Here is an 18300-nt window from a genome sequence, read left to right as displayed (position 1 = left end):
AATCCTGAAGAGGGCAAAGTGCCACCCGCTTTATTCATGGTGACAAGATGCCAGGGTAGCAGGACAGTTCCTAAACCAGTTATGGACCAGGTGTGGTGAGTCTTGAAGGAGCGCTAGTACTACTATCAGACCTTTTCCACAAGCCTTTCCTGCTCTCTTCTGCAGAGCTAACCAAGGAGGAAGGAACAAAAGGGTGCTCCTGTGGACCCCCATTATTGAGGATCAAGGATGCCTTAAAGGGGCAGCCACCATTGTGGCCACATGGTGGCAGCAGAGAACCAATTGATAGCACTGCATATCCACCCGGCGAAAACCTGTGGACGGATGATTCAGGAGGACTGTTGAAGTCTTCTCCCCGCCCCTAGAAATCCCTCCCAACATTTGGAGGTGGGATAGATTTCAGGTGGAAAGTATTTCATTTCAGTTCTGTCCTGTGTGACTACATCTAGATGTGTTGACCATGGAATGCTGGAAGGGTGCCGCAGTTTTCACTGCGTGTTTATTCATTTCTGGGCCAATTCTGGATCAGGAAAGGGAGTGCCTTTTATGTTACCTTGGGCACATGGGTGTGACTGCTCCATGATCCATTTCCTTTCTCAGTCACCAGGTGCTCAAGAAGATCCAGTCTGGAAGGAGGGGAAGTCCTGCCCAGGAAATGGAGAAAGCAAGGAATACTCAAGAGTAAACTGTATTGGGATGTGTGTAGCAAGTGTATGGGATCCAGGAGAGGGGCCTGGAACAGCCTGGGTCTTGAAGGCCCCTTTGGGGAGGTGCTATCTCAGCTTTGAGAGGAGGACAGAAAAAGGGTGCTACTAAAAAGAGGAACAGGATTTGCAAAGGTCATTTTAGGAAGGAAGTATAGGCAGTGAGGTGTGCACTGGGTGGGGAGTAAAGGTAGGCTAAATCATTTGACTCCTCCCTTCCCCAGCCTCCTTACCCACTGCAGCCCTGGAACCCACTGATAATACCTTAGAACCACCCTGTGAAGCTTCTTTTCTCTGGGGTCCAGGCCCACTGGGTTGAAGGGGCTATCTGGTTATGGATCTCCACCTCCAGTGTTAAGGGAGGTCACTTGCCAAGAGACAGTGCTGAGGTCCAGATGAAGGAGATGACAAAGAAGAACTAGACTTCACCCACCAATTCAGACTGGATAGAGAACTCTAGTTAACCGTCTAACCAGAACTTCATTCTTATTTCAGAAACTGACAGTAGGCCCAGATAGGCCTACAGAGCAAATTAGAGAGGCCCTGGGAACCAAAGCCCACACTCTCACCATATCTTGGGGCACTACAGCAGAACCTTTGTTGGCGGGATCTTTCCGGAGACCAGTTTTATGGGTTGTGCCCCTACAGCTTCCACATACTGAGGCTGCAGTGGAGGGACCAGAGGTAGGGTGAGACCTTCATGTAGCTGCCTCTGACCAGAGAGTGAGTCCCATATCTTAACTCATGTCCCTGGGTGAGCAGGGCACAACATACTTTCCTCTGACAAGGCTCAGGGTAGGCACATGGAAGGATTGTCTCGGCCCTTGAAGTGTGGCACACCACACCATCCCCAGTCTCTTCACCACATGGTAGGTCCCCCAGATGGGCTATGGGTAACAGTATCTGAGGGTGTTGTTCTAACCTAGATCCACCAGAACAAAAGAGCCAGCCTATCCTACCCACTTTTTACCTAGACAAAGTCTCGTCAGTTGTTGGGAGGGACAAAATGGGATGGCTCAGGCCTGCTCTTTTTCTCTCCAGGTCTCTCCACGCACACCCACCCACAGACCCCTGAGAAATAGTCGCCCAAGAGAAGGTGTAGGGCCCAGGTTTCCCAGGGTGGGGGAAAATCAGATGGGCTGATAGCCAAGCCTTCGACACGGCTCCGCCCAAAGCCCCGCCCCCAGTCCGGCCGCGCCCGCTCGCTGCTCTCAGTCGACTTTCCTCCAAGCTGCAACTCCAAGCTGAGACCCAGCGGCAGGTGAGAAGGCTGTTCCTTTCTCTGCCCGTGTGTCCATCAGCATCAGGTACTCCGAGTGGAGGGCAGAGAAGGGGGGTTGGGCTTCACAGAAACGGCGGGGCTTGGCCATCCAAGGGCTTTTCCACTGCTTCTCAAATCTAAGCTCAGACCTCCAGTCTGTTCCCAGCCAAGGCCCGAACTCACAGGGATCCCTAAGGGGCCCCAGCTCAGCCTCGATGGAGCTTCTTCCGCTGCAGCCACTGTTCTTCCTGCTGCTGCTGCTGCTGCTGCTATTGCCGCTGCCTGCGGTGTCAGGGTCGGTGTCGGACTGGAACTGGCAGTGCCCTCGCACACCCTATGCGGCTTCTCGCGACTTTGAAGTGAAGTACGAAGTCCGGAGCTTCTTCGCTGGCGGCGCAGTACAGGCCTTGGCTACCTACGAGGGCAGGGATGGGAGTGCGGTGTTTGTGGCCACACGAAATCGCCTGCATGTGCTTGGGCCTGACCTGCAGTCTGTTGAGAGTCTGTCCACGGGCCCTACAGGGGATCCTGGCTGTCAGACGTGTGCGGCCTGTGGCCCGGGCCCCTATGACCCATCGGATGACACAGACACACTGGTGCTGGTAGTGGAGCCGGTGCTGCCTGCACTGGTCAGCTGTGGCTCAAGCCTGCAGGGCCGCTGCTTCCTGCATGAACTGGAGACCCGTGGGACAACTCTGCACCTAACAGCACCTGTCTGCCTTTACTCAGCCCACCACAACCGGCCTGAGGATTGCCCCGACTGTGTGGCCAGCCCACGGGGCACCCGTGTTACAGTGGTTGAGCAGGGCCAGGCCTCCTACTTCTATGTGGCATCCTCACTGGATGCAGAGGTGGCTACCAGCTTTAGTCCTCACTCAGTGTCCATCCGGCGCCTCAAGGCAGATGCCTCAGGATTTGAACCAGGTTTTTCAGCATTGTCAGTGCTGCCCAAGTACTTGGCCTCCTATCACATTGAATATGTGCACAGCTTCCATGCAGGAGCCTTTGTTTACCTGCTGACTGTTCAACCTGCCAGTTTGACAGACTCTCCTGGTGTCCTGCAAACACGCCTGGCACGGCTCAATGCCTTGGAGGCAGATTTGAGCGACTACCGGGAACTGGTTCTTGACTGTCGTTTTGCACCTAAGCGCCGGCGCCGTGGGGTCCCAGACTGGGAGCAGTCCTACCCAATCCTTCAGGCAGCCCACTCTGCTCCAGTGGGCGCCCAACTCGCTGCTGAGCTGAGCATCACTGAGGGCAATGAAGTGCTATTTGGGGTCTTCACCACTGGCAGGAATGGCAGTCCTGGTATGGGTCCCAACTCTGTTGTCTGTGCCTTTCCCATCGACCTGCTGGACACCCTAATTGATGAGGGTGTGGAACGCTGTTGTGAGTCTCCAGTTCATCCCGGCCTCCCACGAGGCCTTGACTTCTTCCAATCACCCAGTTTTTGCCCTAATCCGGTAAGCAGAAAGAAAGGGTCTTTACCAGTGAACAGTCTGTTGGTGGCTGAACACAGGCTGCTCCCTTCCATCACTGAGAAGGCCTGGGAGGGAGAGGGCAAGCAGAGAGAAGCATTCTCTTCTACTCAATTCATGCAGACTGGGGGTGGTGTGAAAAATCAGCCAAACAAATGCCACACTGGAGGCTCATCTTCCAGCTATTCTGGCTATTCTGGCCTCTGATGCTTCCTCACTTTGTATTTTTGCCCTCTCAGCCATCATGGCCTCTGATTTTTTTTTTTTTTTAGGTAATTTCTTTGGTTACATGAGAATGGGGTTGTATAATTGTCTCTCTGCCAGCACAGTTCCCAAATTATGGGTAAAATGATGAACATTCCCTCCAATCTGCCCAATCTGCCTCAGGGACATACACAGAAAAATTTGCAAGCAGGTACAAGTACACATGCAGGCTGATGCTTACAGATTCCCAGGCTCACAGCTGCTTCCCAACACAGTTTCACTTTCCTTTTGGGAGCACTCGTTTTGCTCTACTTTCCTAAGGAGGTGGGGTAAAAGTTGCTAGAGAACCCCTGACCCTACTCGGTTTAGGGAGCCTCCTAGGCTTTGAAAGTCTGGGGGTTTGTTGGGGAGCCTGTATGTTCTGTGTTTCACTAACCCATTCTCAATAGGGTAATTGAAGGAGGACTCTGGACATAGTGAGAAGGCAGCTTGACTCTAGAATGTTCTGGGAGCCTCAACCCAATCTTGTGCAAGCAACTATAAACATCTGGGGATGAGTAAAGGCCTAGCAGGGGCTGGTTGGAATTGGTTCACCCCATACTTACTTCCACCACAACTGAGGCCCTGTCCCAGGCAGGAGGTTTCACGTCCCATGCTGAAATAGCGGATCTGTCCAACAGACCTTACCCACGTTCTGTCCAGTCACAGTGTCAGTGAGTGAGAATAAAAACAAACAGGACTATCCTTAACAATTTTTTTTTTTTTGGTGCTGGGAATTGAACCCAGGGCCTGTGCTTGTGAGGTAAGCACTCTACAAACTGAGTTATATCCCCAGCCCTAGGACTATCCTTAAAATGCCATCTTGAGTTACACAGTGGTAGAGTGCTTGTCTAGCACGCATGAGGCCCTGGGTTCAATCCCTAGCCCCTGAGTCTTCTGCCAAAAAAAAAAAAAAAAAGGGGGTGGGGGGAGAAAAGAAAGAAAGAAAAAACACCCTGAGGACAAAACCAAAACTAACTCCTTAATGCTACTGAAATAGCTCTATCCAGCTAGGCACAATGGCCCACACCTGTAATTCCAGTAGCTTGGGAAGATGAAGCAGGAGAATTGCAAATTCAAAGCTAGCCTCAGCAACCTAGTGAGGCCCTATGCAAGTCAGCAAGACCCTGTCTCTAAGTAAAATGTTAATAAGGGCTGGGGATATGGCTCAGTGGTTAAGTACCCTGGGTTCAGTTCAATCTCCAGGAAGGAAGGAAGGAAGGAAGGAAGGAAGGAAGGAAGGAAGGAAGGAAGGAAGGAAGGAAGGAAGGGAGGGAGGGAGGGAGGGAGGGAGGGAGGGAGGGAGGGAGGGAGGGAGGACAAGCCCATATGGGTTGAATAGAGCATTGGATGAGTGCTCTTCCACCAAGTAGACCCAATAGCCACTGATCTGAATCTCTGGTCACTCTAAGCCCTTGATCCTGTTGTGACACTTTCAATTGACTCCCTCTCTAGCTCCTATCAATATCCTGGAGGTGAGAGAACTTGTACCCAGTGTGGAGTGGGGAATCTTCAGCCTCTCTCCCTCAGCTGAATACATCTTAGATTGAGAGGCCCTATGAATGGCACTCCTTGTCTGGGCCTGACAGCCTGCCTGGTCCCTTCTTCTTCCTTCTGGGGAGTGAGAACCTCTCCCCAACTTGGCTAGTGGTCAGCACTAGAAGGACCAATATTGAACCCTGCCCACAGGCTGCCCAGGTTCCCAGGAAGTATGTAACCAGTGTGTATCCAGTATTTGTCCAGTGGAACGGGTCTTGCAGCCTCTGGGGAAGTATTCATGTTGTTCCTCAGGGCTGGTGCCTACCCTCCATGGGTTTAGTAGGGTGTGGGTTCTCCATGGGACACTGAACACTTAGGGCAAATGTTTTCAGGAACTGGGGGTCCCTAATCAAGCCTATGACCCAGAGGTAAGTTCCTGGATCTAAAGGCAAATAAATAGGGGTGTGGCCCTGGCTGAGTTAGGGCTTCTTTTCAACCCCAGAGACCCACCTGTCTGAGTCATTCTGGAAACACCTGGCAGGCTTCTGGCTAGGGTCAGGCCTCTTTCCTTCTCAAGGGAAGACCAAGTCTTAGTCCCTAAACACACAGGCTACAGACCTAGGGTATGTGGGCTTTCTAGGCCCAGTTCTGCACCTGTTCTTGTCTCCAGGACTCCTGCTTAGCCGAGAGGTCTCGGAAGTGGGTTAACTCTACAGTGGTCTGATAGAGGCTTCCTTCCAAGGCTTCTGCTTTCAAGAGTGCCCTCAGGGCTGGCAAGGAAGAGTTCTAAGCACCGGGGGCTGGCTACTGGGCTTTGCTTATACCTCAAACCCAGCCTCAATACTTTAATTTCACACACTGGCTTCCTCCTTTCCCAGAAGCTTCCACAGTTGCCCTAGAAAGTGCAGGCTTCAAATCACCTGCTTGCTAAGAGCAAGAGAGAGGTTAATGTTTCCCAGCCTCCGGGGTGTATGCACCCCAGCCTGCACCCAAGCTGTAGGGCCTTGGTTTATTCCCTTTGTACAGAAGAAGTGAGAGGTACAGGAGGACCTTTAGAGCCTCCAGGAGAAGGACCGTGTTACCAATCTTGTGCTGACCAATTACCCTCAGAGTTCAACCCCGTATGTGAGTGGAGAAACTGGAATCCAGAGTGGACAGGATTTGCTGAAGTGCACTTGCAGAGGCACAGCAGAGCCAGCAGAGGGTGGGAGAGGACTCTGGTTAAAGAACACAGTCTTCCACCATGGCTCCTCTCCTAAGGGGTTGTGAAACTTTGTATAAGCGGCCAACCCTCTGAGTTTGTTTCTACTTTACCCATGGTTGTGCAGATGTAATGGGATTGGTTCTATAAGACTCAATAAGTGCCGGAATGGACATGGCAGGGTGGGGGAGATCTGGCCTTCCAGCCCAGGGTTCCTTTCTTCCCTGCCCTTGCTATCTCCAAGAGCCCTATAGGGGAGATGAGGGCAGATAACTAGCAGGCCCAGGGCATCTCTTGTCGGGGCAGGTGAGGGGTGGGAGCTTGGGGCTGCCATGATCACTGACAGAGGTCCCAAAGGGTCAGTGCACAGGGCTAAACTTTGACTCTCTCTTCCCTGACCTTTCTCAGCCTGTCCTGGAGGCTCCCAACCCCAACATCAGCTGCCGCCACTTCCCTCTGCTGGTCAGCAGCAGGTTCCCACGTGTGGACCTATTCAATGGGCTATTAGGATCAGTGCAGATCACCGCGCTGCATGTGACACGGCTTGACAATGTCACAGTGGCCCACATGGGCACAAGTGACGGGCGTATCCTACAGGTAAGTTTCTCACCCCACAATCTCTTGGCTCTTTGTTCCTGTCTCCATTCTCATTTTTCTCACAGTTGATTTGTCCCAGGTGGAGCTAGTCAGATCACTCAACTACTTGCTGTATGTATCCAACTTCTCATTGAGCAACAATGGACAGTCCATTCATCGAGATGTCAGACGCTTCAGAGACCACCTACTCTTTGCCTCTGGGGACCAGGTAAGGTGGGCATGGTCAAAGTCTGGGGCCAGGGTTGTAGAATCAGCCTTTCTATCTGTTCCAGGTCTCATCACCCTAGTCTACAATGGGAATTATAGGGTTTATGGGGCCCAGTTTGTTTCTCCAGTCATCCCTAAGCTGCCTATTTGTCATCTCAAGGTCTTCCAGGTACCAATCCGGGGGCCTGGCTGCCACCATTTCCTTACCTGTGGGCGTTGCCTGCGGGCACAACATTTCATGGGCTGTGGCTGGTGTGGGAACATGTGTGGCAGGCAGAAGGAGTGTCCTGGCTCCTGGCAACAAGATCACTGTCCACCTGTGCTTACCAAGGTACAACTTCCCTAAGGATAAGCAGGGTCTAAGGTAGGGTCAGCAAGTTTTGACCATGATCTTGCTCAGGCCTAGAATATCTGCAGTATCTCCAAGGAGGGTATTCTTGGCAGAGGGGATGAGACATGCAAAGACTTGGGTGGCAAGAAAATGTGCTTGAATGAACTGGGTGCAGTGGCACATGCCTATAATCCCAGAGGCCAGGGAAGTTGAGGCTGGAGGATTGCAAGTTCAAAGCCAGCTTCAGCAACTAAGCAAGGTCTTAAGCAACTTAGTGAGATCCTGTCTCAAAATAAAAAATAAAATAAAAAGGGTTGAGGATACGGTTCAGTGGTTAAGCACCCCTGGGTTCAATCTGATAAAAAAAAAAAAAGCTTGAATGAGGACTAGCAAGTGACCCAGAATGGCTAAAGTATGGGGCAGGCAAGGTATAGGGCAGGGAATTCTAGCGGAAGAAGATGGGGCTGAAAATGGGGCTGAAAGAGATCAAACCTGCACAAGAATTCAGTCTCTCTGTTCCTTCCACTTTAGTTCTACCCTGACAGTGGACCCTTAAGGGGCAGGACAAAGCTGACCCTGTGTGGCTCCAACTTCTACCTGCATCCTACTGGTCTTGTACCTGAGGGAACACATCAGGTCACTGTGGGTCAAAGTCCCTGTCACCTTTTGCCTAAGGACACCTCAAACCTCAGGTACAAGCTGGTCCTACCTTCTCTATCCCTGATGGTAGCAACCAAGCAACAATTTCCCTGTAAGACCCTGTCCTCTGCTTATCAGGAGCAAGGGGATATGGGGTAAGCTGCAATGAGTCTGGATGCTTTGAATCTAGGGAAACATCTCTGTCTTGTTTTGAACTGGCATGTGTTCTACCCATCAGTTTAGTCATGGCCTAGGCAAAGTTAGTCCCTGATCCCCTCAGTCCTACCTGCCCTAGAGAAAGGCATGGGTGGAGAGATGCCATCCTCAGGCTCAGAGGAGCCCTGTGACTTGTAGTGGGTATACAGGCAGGTCTGTGTGATTCCTGGCTGACCTCAAGGGTCCCCTGGCATCCTAGCCCAGTGCTGCGGAAGGACTTTGTGGAGAAACTTGAGTGTGAGCTGGAGCCCGTGGGCACACAGGCAGCAGGGACTACCAACATCAGCCTTATCGTGACTAATATGCCACCAGGAAAGCACTTCCGGGTAGATGGCATCTCCATGCTGGGAGGCTTCTCTTTTGTGGTGAGGACATCTTGCCCTGTCTGTGCCTTTGTCCAGTGGGTGATATAAGAAGGGAAGGGCTTGGAGTGGGGGTCCTGTTTCAGCTAAGCCATCTCTATGCCTACTTAGGAGCCAGTGCTGAAAACAGTGCAACCCCTCTTTGGCCCACGAGCAGGGGGCACCTGTCTCACCCTTGAAGGCCAGGGCCTGTCTGTAGGCACCAGCCGGGCTGTGTTGGTCAATGGAACCCAGTGCCAATTGAAACGGTAAGGGTTCTCAGGCAAGGTGAAGGGAAATCACAGGGACTCACCCGTGGGGATTCTCACCAGGTGGGGTCCTGAATTCTATCAGGGTGGAGAAAAGAGGGCTCAGTCACATGGTCAGTATGGAAGACAGTTTCAGGAAGAAGTATCTGCTGCCCCACTGCAGCCCAGAGGCAAGAGAGCCTATCAGAGATCAGGTGATAGAACATTTGATGTGCGAGTCCCTGAGTTTGATCCCCAGCACTGCCAGAGAGAGAGAGAGAGAGAGAGAGAAACACAAGCCTATCACAAACTCTATTAGTTCCAGTCAATAGACTTGTTTCCTCCCTGTCCTCGTGGAGGTCTTATTGGGACCAACTTATCTTCAGACAGATCCATAGAGAGTATGGGCAGGTGGGGGAGACAACCAACAAAGGAACAAGGAGGGATTAGTAGGCCTTGAAAGAGGTAAGCCTGCCTGTCATAAAGGGGGTACCCCTGAGCCCAATCCCTCATTCCTACAGGGTCAGCCAGGGGCAGATTTTATGTGCCACACCCCCTGGGGCTGCCACGGCCAGAGTCCCCCTTCGCCTGCAGGTAGGAGGTGCTGAGGTGCCTGGCTCCTGGACCTTCCACTACCAGGAAGACCCCATTGTGCTGAACATCAGCCCCAACTGTGGCTACACGTAAGTGCTACTTCTTTATCCAAACTACCCTCTGAGGATTGAGGGAGCCAGGCTTGGAAAGTACCCATCATGCTATCTTCCATAGAGGTTCCCATGTCACTATTCATGGTCAGCATCTGACTTCAGCATGGCACTTAGTGCTGTCATTCCATGATGGGCAAGGGACAGTGAAGAACAGGGTGAGTATCCGCTAGACAGGAGGGAGGAAGTTTGAACCAATCCCCTTATCTTCAGTCTCACCCCATGCTGGGCTGACTGGGGCAGCCATAAGTGGGGCACCTGACTAATCATTCTCATGTGGGTCTCAACAGTGTGAGGGGCAACTTCCAGAGCAGCATCAATGCCGCCTTCCTGAATATATGGTCCGAGGCCACCAGCGGTGGGTGACAGGAAATCTGAGTGCCTGGGGGGATGGAGCTGCTGGCTTCACACTGCCAGGCTTTCGCTTCCTACCCCCACCCAGTCTACCCAGTGCTGATCTAGCCCCATTGAAGCCTGAAGAGCATGCTATTAAGTTTGAGGTAGGTGTGGGTAATGAGGAAGGGAGAGTGGGAGATTAAGAGGTGGGTCTGGGCCACTGGTGGTCCTCATGACTGTCTCTGCAGTATGTTGGGCTGGGTGCTGTGGCTGACTGCGTGGGTGTGAACGTGACTGTGGGTGGTGAGAGCTGCCAGCACGAGCTACGTGGAGATGTGGTAGTTTGTCCCCTACCCGCCTCCCTGCAACTTGGCAAGGATGGAGCCCCACTGCAGGTAGGCAGCCCTGCTGGTCCTCCACAGGAAACATGGGTTGAGTGCCTAAGGCTGGGCCTGAGATGCCATCTGCCCCCAGGTTTGCGTGGATGGTGAGTGTCATATCCTGGGCAGAGTGGTGCGGCCAGGCCCAAAGGGGCTCCCACAGAGCACATTCCTTATTGTACTGCTGGCCTTGCTGTTGCTTGTGGCTTCAATGGCCACTGTACTAGTTTTCAACTACCGGTGGCGGAGGAAGCAATTGGGTGAGCTCCCCATTTCCATCCTGACTCAACCCCTACTCCCAAATAGTGGCATCTCCATGTCCCCACCTCTGCCAATCCAGATCTTGGGGGTCTCCCATACTTCTCTGGTGGGGTCAGCCACCAGGAGCTTAGAGAAGCTGACTTCTGTAGTCTGTCTTTCCACAGTTCCTTCTCCCAATCTCTATGACCTGGCATCCCTGGACTGGACTTATGAACCCACGCTCTTGCCTATGCTCCACTTGGGCGCTGACTATAGAAATGGCCTTGGTGAGATGGAGGAGGAGATTGAAGCTAGGGCCACCCCTTTCCCACAAACCTGTCTCTCACTCCCTCTCCCCAACAGAACTCTCTGCTATTGATAGTACGGATTCTACCATGTGGGTCCATGCAGAATCCTATTCAGACCACAGGGATGGGTCCTGTGTCCCACTGCTGCGAACAGAGTCCATTCGACTCAGGGACCTGGACTCTGCACTCCTGGCTGAGGTCAAGGATGTACTGATCCCCCATGAGTGTGTAATCACCCACAGTGATCAAGTCATTGGCAAAGGTATGAAAGCCAGATGGGTCTAGGGCAGAGATGGAGTTCTGAGATGACATGAGCTCTGCTCTGGCTTTCTCATGAACCCCAAGTGATCTTGAGTATACAACTTAACTTCTCTGAGCCTCCATTTGCTCATCTATAAAATGAGGATTAGGAAAATTCTATTTTCAGTGAGTTCTGGTACAGATTAAATGGGCATGGGAGGGCTTCAGGCTCTGCCATCATGAGGCTACTGCTTATTTTAAATGTTAGATTGGCCTGTTTGGTGGTCTGAGGTCTGGTTGCCAATGAGAGGGTATGCTATGAGCCCGGGCACTGGGAACCCTCTCATCATTACCCTCTCATAAGGCCACTTTGGAGTTGTCTACCATGGAGAGTACACAGATGAAGCCCAGAATCAAATCCACTGTGCCATCAAGTCACTGAGTCGTAAGTGTGGTAGAGGTTGGATGGACAGGGAGAGGAGCCCCAGAGTGGGAGGATCCTCCTTTCTGCTGTGTTAACATCTTACTGAATGACCCTGGGCAGGAAACTTTCTTCCTCCTTTCCCCATCTGACCCTTGTTAAGGGCCTCCCTGTCCTGGGCCTGACCCAAGCCATTCTACAGGCATCACAGAGGTGCAGGAGGTAGAAGCCTTCTTGCGAGAGGGACTGCTCATGCGTGGCCTGCACCACCCAAATGTTTTGGCTCTCATTGGTATCATGCTGCCACCCGAGGGGCTGCCCCGTGTGCTGCTGCCCTATATGCGTCATGGAGACCTGCATCAGTTCATCCGCTCACCTCAGCGGGTCAGTGCTCAGCTGGCCCTGGGGGCAGGGGATTGGGCAGCATCTACAAATGGAACTGTGCTGCCCTTGCTCACTAATAACCTTTGCCCCCAGAACCCCACTGTGAAGGACCTCATCAGTTTCGGCCTGCAGGTAGCCCGTGGCATGGAGTACCTGTCAGAGCAGAAGTTTGTACACAGGGACCTGGCTGCTCGGAACTGCATGTGAGCTGCTAGAGTAGCTGGGGTAAACAAAGGGTCAGGACATGAGAGTACAGCTACACAAGGCCACGTCAGGGAAGAATCCAGTCCAGGCTTTGCTGTGTAGCCCTTGGCATGTTTTCCCTGGTCCGGGCCTTGGTTTTTCTGTCTGCCTCATGCAGGCTTGAACTGGACAATGGGGCTCTGAAATTTTGTAAGGACCTGAAACAGATGGGTTTAGAGCCTAGTGGGAGTCAGTTCTAAGTGTGATTTCACCCTTTCAGGCTGGATGAATCATTCACAGTCAAGGTGGCTGACTTTGGTTTAGCACGTGACATCCTGGACAAGGAGTACTATAGTGTTCGGCAGCAACGCCATGCTCGCTTACCTGTCAAGTGGATGGCACTGGAAAGCCTGCAGACCTATAGATTCACCACCAAGTCTGATGTGGTGAGACTCCACCTGCCCCTAGGACCTTGGGGCCTACATGCTCTGAGCACTTGGCCTTACCCATTCAGTTCTACCTAATTCAAGCCTAGGGAATTCCCAGGTTGGGCAACCCTCATAGCTCATTTGTTCACCTCTTGGACAGAAGTGAGATATAATCTGACACCCACCAGGGTAAGAGGAAGCTGTAAATTCATTGGCTTTGACGATTTAGAGCTTGTCCAGCCCCAACTCTGGGAAGTCTGAGGTGGTGGGAGATAGAAGGGAGACATCTTTTGTGGTTTTGAGGAATAAGCTCAGAGTGTAGGGTGGGTCCTGCATTTCTAGCTGAAGGACTCTGGAAAGTAAAGGAGGGGACCCACCTGCCCCTATTTTGGGGTGAGAGTTGAGTGCCCTCTCCTCTCCTCTCCCACAGTGGTCATTTGGTGTGCTGCTATGGGAACTGCTAACACGGGGTGCCCCACCGTACCCCCACATTGACCCTTTTGACCTTACTCAGTACCTGGCCCAGGGTCGGCGTCTGCCCCAGCCTGAGTATTGTCCCAATTCTCTGTGAGTATGTGGAAATGGCATTGGGGAGGGAGCTGGACTCAAGAGGCGGGGAGGGGGAAGGATACAGTTTCTACTTGGTTTTCTGACTGACTGACCTCTAGAAAGGGATCCTCTCTGGGACTCAGTTTTCTCATCTATGGACTGGTCCCACCCCCATGCAGGGCAGGATGCTGAAAAGACCTCACAGTTGCCATGGTAACAGCATTCCAACTCAGTCTGGGTTGAGGCCAGTGGTTTGGTTTCCCAGCTCTTTTCCCAGCTTTCCTACGGGGGGGGGGGGGGGGGGGGGCGGGTGTTTTCCATCTTTTCCACTCACTTAACCTTAAGGCTCCCACAACAGCCCTTTGCATCTCCAGATTAGGGTTTTTTCCCTCAATGTATTTTCAGATTCCTCATTCCAAGAGGGATGGCAGCAACTGTGTTGTCATCAGTGCCTGTGGGGTGGGTTTGGCTCCCTAAGCAACAGGCATGCCTCAGCTATGTTCAGGTCTGTGTGGTTAGAACAGGAAGAACCAGGCCCCAGGTAAAAGGCATTGATGACTCCTCTCCCAGGCTGTGCTCCAGAAAGGGTGTGAATAGTCCTTCCTCACAACTCTTGGGCTTGACTTTTTTTTTTTTTTTTTTTTTTTTTTTTGGTGCTGGGGGTTGGGAGGTTGAACCCAGGGGCACTTAAGCACTGAGCGACTTTTTATTTCTGAGGCTGGCTTTGGACTTCTGATCCTCCTGTCTCTGCCTCCTGAGTTGCTGGATTGCAGGCATGTGTCACTGCACCTCACTAGGCTTAACCTTTATTATCCAACGCACTAAGGCATCTGGTTTGAAATAAGGGAAATTAGCTTCATTGCCTACATGCATCTGGGGTGGCCTGCCTGAACACACTCAAGCAGAGATTTCTTTTTTTTTTTAATGTTTTTATTTAGAGACAGGGTCTCACTGAGCTGCTAACTGCCTCCCTAAGTTTCTGAGGCTGGTTTTGAATTCACAATCCTCCTGCCTCAGCTTCCTGAGCCTCTGGGATTACAGGCATGTACCACCATGCCTGACTCAAGCAGAGACTTCTGTACAAGGTTTCTTTGGTAGGTTGGAGTGAGGGAAGCAGAGTTGGACAGACACAGAAGAGGTTGCATGCAACCCATCCATGAGACTGCTTGAACTGGAATGACCCTTCAGAGTTTTCTTTTTTTTTTTTTTTTTTTTTTTTTGCAGTGCTGGGGATTGAACTCAGGGCCTTGTGCTTGCAAGGCAAGCACTCTACCAACTGAGCTATCTCCCCAGCCCCCCTTCAGAGTTTTCTGAAATTGAGACCATGGGTCGGATCTTTGTACAAGGATCTCTGTACAATCAGTCACTGGTCACAGGTTGCCCAGTGAAGGGTGTGAGCTTGGGAGAGGCATTTCTTTTCTGTATAGGTCAGTTCTTGTATAGGTGGACTTAAGCCAAGAGCCATCAGCAGACAACACTCTCAGTCTCTGGGAGAATTAAGGGGAGCTGGGTGGCAGACCACAGTATCCTCTATACTAGGGCAAGTCCTTTTTCCTCACTGGACCTCAATTACTCATCTGTGAAGTGGGGATGATAACAGTACCACCCTTAAAGAATTCAAGACATATATGAGATGCTGTGTGTAGGACACTTAAACTATCATTTAAGGTAAGGGTGACATCCCCAAAATGATGGAGCATACTGAGACCCATCAGGCAAACCGTTACTTCAGAACAATAGTGCCCCTGTTGCTGCCCCAAATACTCCTCTATCAGGACTTTTAACCTCCATTTTACTTCCTTCCTGGAAGATGTGATGTGAAAGCCAGTCACAATGGTACATGCCCATAATTGCAGCTACTCAGGAGGCTGAGACCAGAGAATGACAAATTTGAGGCCAGTCTGGGCAAATTAGCAAGACTGTTCCTCAAAACAAAAAATGAGTTGGGTTCCAGGCACTGTGGCTCCTGCCTGTAATCCTAGCAACTGGGGAACTTGAGGCAAGAGGATGGTAAGTTCAAGGCCATCCTAGGCAATTTAGCAAGAACCTGTCTCAAAATAAAAAGTACAAAAGGACTAGGGCCAAGCACAGTGACACATGCCTGTAATCCCAGTGACTTGGGAGGTTGAGGAAGGAGGATTGTAAGTTTGAGAGCAGCCTCTACAATTTAGTGAGACCCTATCTCAAAAATAAAAAGGGCTGCTGGTGTGGCCCAGCAGTAGAGCACCCCTGGATTCAATCCTTAGTACTTGCAAAAAAAAAAGTATCTGATGATAATCATGAGAGTTTGTGAGCTAGACCCTAAGTATTTCACAGGTACCCTCTTGCCTTGTGCCACAACTTCTCTGTGAACAGAGGAGAACTCAGAGGTATAGAAATGGCCTTGCTAAGTTGCCTAAGATCACACAGCCCAGTCCACAGGCCACAGGAACCAAAGCTCTTAACCTCTGAAGCAGGATGGCCTTTTGCCAGGGTGGAAAGGCAGTACTGCAGCAGTAATCATGGTGATAAGAACTTCCCCTGACTGGGCAATGGTAGACAGTAGACCCTGTCACATGTCCTTTTCTCTGGCCCTACAGGGTTTAACTTCAGGTGGACAGTGCATTCTCCTTGGGTGGGGGTGCCCCTGCTCTTAACATCCTCCTCCTCTTACAGGTACCAATTAATGCAGCGATGCTGGGAAGTGGACCCGGCAGTACGACCTACTTTTGGAGCACTAGTGATGGAAGTAGAACAGATAGTGTCCTCACTACTTGGGGACCACTATGTGCAACTGTCTGCAGCCTATGTGAACCTGAGCCCCAGTGCCTTGGATGAGGTGAATGTACTTCCAGAACAGCTACAGTCCCCACCTGTGCACAGGAGCATGTTGAGGCCCCGGCCCCTCTCAGAACTGCCTCTGCCCACTTGACCTAAGCCCTGGGCAGTCCTATGGGGGCTGGACCTGCTTGGCAGCTTTGAACCTAATCGCAATGGATTAGGCCTCTGGGCCATTCCAGGCCAGAGAGCATTGAACCTCCACCTGTCCCTCCCCTTTAACCTTCCAAGGCCATAGAAGAGGAACAGGACACATTAGGTCCCTCCCTCCACAGTGTGAGCCAGTGAGGGAGATCCTTCTATAAGCCTGTATTTATGGAGCGCCTGTTATATACTCTGCCTGCTGGGCACATAGAACTCAGCAGTGACCACAGAGACACTGATCCTTGAAGTAAAAAAATAAATGCATATCACATATAATATGGTAAATACTGTGAATGAAAAATAGGAGACTGCTATGAGGGAGTAGAGGACTGCTTTAGATAGAGGTGAGAGAAGTTACCTAGGAAGTGACATTTTTGCTGAGGCCTTATCAGGTGGGAAATATCAGAAGCAGATTTGGGGGAAAAGAGTTTTGGGTAAAGTAAGTAGCACACACAAAGGCCCTGTAACTTAGGGCTTGGTCAGCCAGAAGGCTCCAGAATACTGGAGACTAAGCAATCACTGAGGGCTAAACAAGGCCCAGATCAGATTATTGGAAACTATTAGATGAACCAAGGGGTTGAGTTGAATACACAAGTATGCAGCAGCTAGTATGGTTTCTTCCATGGCTCGGGTTGCCTGCCCCCATGCCCAGCACTTCTCTAAGTCCCCCTTCTACATCTGCAGCACAACCTACCACATACATACACACAGTCAGGACATGGAGACTTGCCTACTCCCCAAACCTGCCAGTATTTTGCTAGCAAACTTGAGAAAGAGGAACCAGCAGAGAGGCCTGGGCTCTACACTATCAAGGAGCCAACTTTGAAGCACAAACTGCCCAAGCTATTTATACTCCTCAAGGCCACTGCACAATAGCCACTAGAGGGGCATGTTCCTCTAGAAGGAGAAGTTCCTGCTCCTCCTCCATGCTCTGACTGCTGAACAGACAGCTGGGTCCAGCTGCAGGGAGCTAGGGTGCCAGGGTGCCTGGGCTCAGTATATAGATCACATTAATTCTCCCTTGCTCAGGACCCCTAGATCACCCTAATGGGGGCTGGCTCCCTCTCCTCTGCACTCCCAGCTTTGTGCCCTGTCACACATGGAGCCCTGGTTTGGAGCAAGATCTCCCTGCTAAGTTCTGGTCCTTGAGACAAGAACCTTAGGCCAGAGAAAGGCTCAGCCCTAGGGACCTGAAGGACCCTGAGGATAGGTGCATAAGGTATAAAAGAGGACTCTTCTGCTGGAGTGCAGGGGCCCAAAAATGAGAGACCTGTGAGCTGAGGGAGGGTGGAGATAGTCTCTGCCTATTTATAGCTATACGTCTGATGCCTCTCAGTGCAGGCATAAAAAAGGTTGTGGCCTTGCATGCTTGGTCACTGACTTTGTGTGTGTGTGTGTGCGTGTGTGAGAGTGATAGTTGCCTTACTCAAGGCTGGGAGAGAAGCAAATGGAGCAGCCCCACAGCTGTATCCCTCTAACAGTTGGAAAGGACTGTCTCCATCCCTCCAGCTTGCAGTCCTTACTTCTTAACTCCATCGTGAGGATCTAAGGATCTACTCAAAATTCTAAACCCTGGGTTGTGGGGTAGGGGCTTCTTACCCACTACTCACAAGACAAGGACTCAGAGAGGTAGGGGTCTCTGGACAGGAGAGGAATTTAGCATGGAAAGGGGACCTAGACAAGAAAGCAGGAAGAGAGCTTAAGGGGTGTCAGATTTTTTGCACAGCCACATGTGGGGCTTGGGGCCTGTTTCTGAGCTAAGAGTTTCCAGGGCCAGAATTCTCCAGGGAGGGGGTACCAGTTAAATAGGTGCTTATGGTACTGGATTATATAGCACAGCTGCCCCCACTCCCAACTTCTGTAGCCCCCAAGCTCACTCCATTTTTAGGGTCACCTGATAGTTGCAAGCCCATCCACAATGTCATGAGCTAAGAACTATTTTAGGGTTTCAAATTGGTGACTGGGCTATTGGTGACAGGGAGGACAGGTAGAGTGGGTCAGCTCTAGGTCTCCAGGTGGGCTAGGGGGTCCAGCAGACTTCTGAGTGGCCTCCAGGACTGGGATAGACTGAGCTGTCTCTCCCGTGGGGAAGGCTTGAGTAGTGGTTCCAGAATGGCAGGTGGTCAGTACAAGGGGAAGGTTGCTAGTGGCCCTAGGTTTGCCAACAGGTTAGGACGGGTAAGAAGTGATTTCTTCCAGGGCTCTGGGAATCCAGCCTTTC

At 51.4% G+C, this 18300-nt stretch overlaps 1 protein-coding gene across 4 annotated transcripts; it reads left to right on the top strand.

The window, feature by feature from the left end:
• The first annotated feature begins 1899 nt into the window (after positions 1 to 1899).
• MST1R (macrophage stimulating 1 receptor) lies at positions 1900 to 16349 on the top strand. Of its 4 annotated transcripts, XM_079155430.1 has the most exons (21): positions 1901 to 2011; positions 2132 to 3428; positions 6775 to 6963; positions 7043 to 7171; positions 7331 to 7501; positions 8033 to 8193; positions 8556 to 8721; positions 8830 to 8966; positions 9467 to 9628; positions 9714 to 9807; positions 9940 to 10149; positions 10234 to 10380; positions 10460 to 10625; positions 10791 to 10892; positions 10969 to 11175; positions 11518 to 11598; positions 11777 to 11958; positions 12052 to 12161; positions 12422 to 12587; positions 13000 to 13136; positions 15774 to 16348. In XM_079155430.1, exons 2-21 carry the CDS (start codon positions 2181 to 2183, stop codon positions 16027 to 16029), a joined length of 4221 nt encoding a protein of 1406 aa, XP_079011556.1. In that variant the 5' UTR covers positions 1901 to 2011; positions 2132 to 2180; the 3' UTR covers positions 16030 to 16348. The 4 variants fall into 4 exon arrangements, with proteins under 4 accessions (XP_079011557.1, XP_079011556.1, XP_079011558.1 ...); XM_079155431.1 differs by lacking the exon at positions 11518 to 11598 and having other exon boundaries at positions 1900 to 2011; positions 15774 to 16349; XM_079155432.1 differs by lacking the exon at positions 10791 to 10892 and having other exon boundaries at positions 15774 to 16349.
• The last annotated feature ends 1951 nt before the right edge of the window (positions 16350 to 18300 follow it).

This window comes from Sciurus vulgaris, assembly GCF_902686455.1.
Source record: "Sciurus vulgaris genome assembly, chromosome: 10".
Taxonomy (NCBI): Eukaryota; Metazoa; Chordata; class Mammalia; order Rodentia; family Sciuridae; genus Sciurus; species Sciurus vulgaris.
Note: the sequence above shows the minus strand (reverse complement) of the source record. Positions and strands in the feature narration are given on the sequence as shown.